This window comes from Penaeus monodon, chromosome 33, assembly GCF_015228065.2.
Source record: "Penaeus monodon isolate SGIC_2016 chromosome 33, NSTDA_Pmon_1, whole genome shotgun sequence".
NCBI lineage: Eukaryota > Metazoa > Arthropoda > Malacostraca > Decapoda > Penaeidae > Penaeus > Penaeus monodon.
The window spans coordinates 31087215-31087443 of NC_051418.1; the positions used below are offsets into that span (position 1 = coordinate 31087215).

The 229-nt window shown below is 51.1% G+C and overlaps 1 protein-coding gene across 1 annotated transcript in view; it reads right to left on the minus strand.

Annotated features, from left to right (window-relative positions):
- Nucleotides 1–207, minus strand: part of LOC119594375 — a gene marked incomplete at its 5' end in the record, with an annotated part of 3049 nt that extends 2842 nt beyond the window's left edge. The window contains 1 exon segment of the mRNA XM_037943435.1: nt 169–207. Within this exon segment, the coding sequence (XP_037799363.1) occupies nt 169–207 (39 nt within the window).
- Between the last annotated feature and the right edge of the window lie 22 nt (nt 208–229).

Here is a 229-nt window from a genome sequence, read left to right on the forward strand (position 1 = left end):
AAAAGCGTACTGTGTGTCCTCTCATAGTCCAAAGGAATCGGATATCTTATGAAGGCATCTGCCATACAGGGAGACAGCTCTTACGTCAACAGTCGGCAATTAGAGTTTGCAAACACATCTGACATCCTTTCTCTGACTGCCACACAGGTGTCCTCATCATATACTCACTCTGCCACCGCGTTGACGGCGTCCCTGACGTCCTCTTGCCTGATGGCGCCGTTGCCTCGAG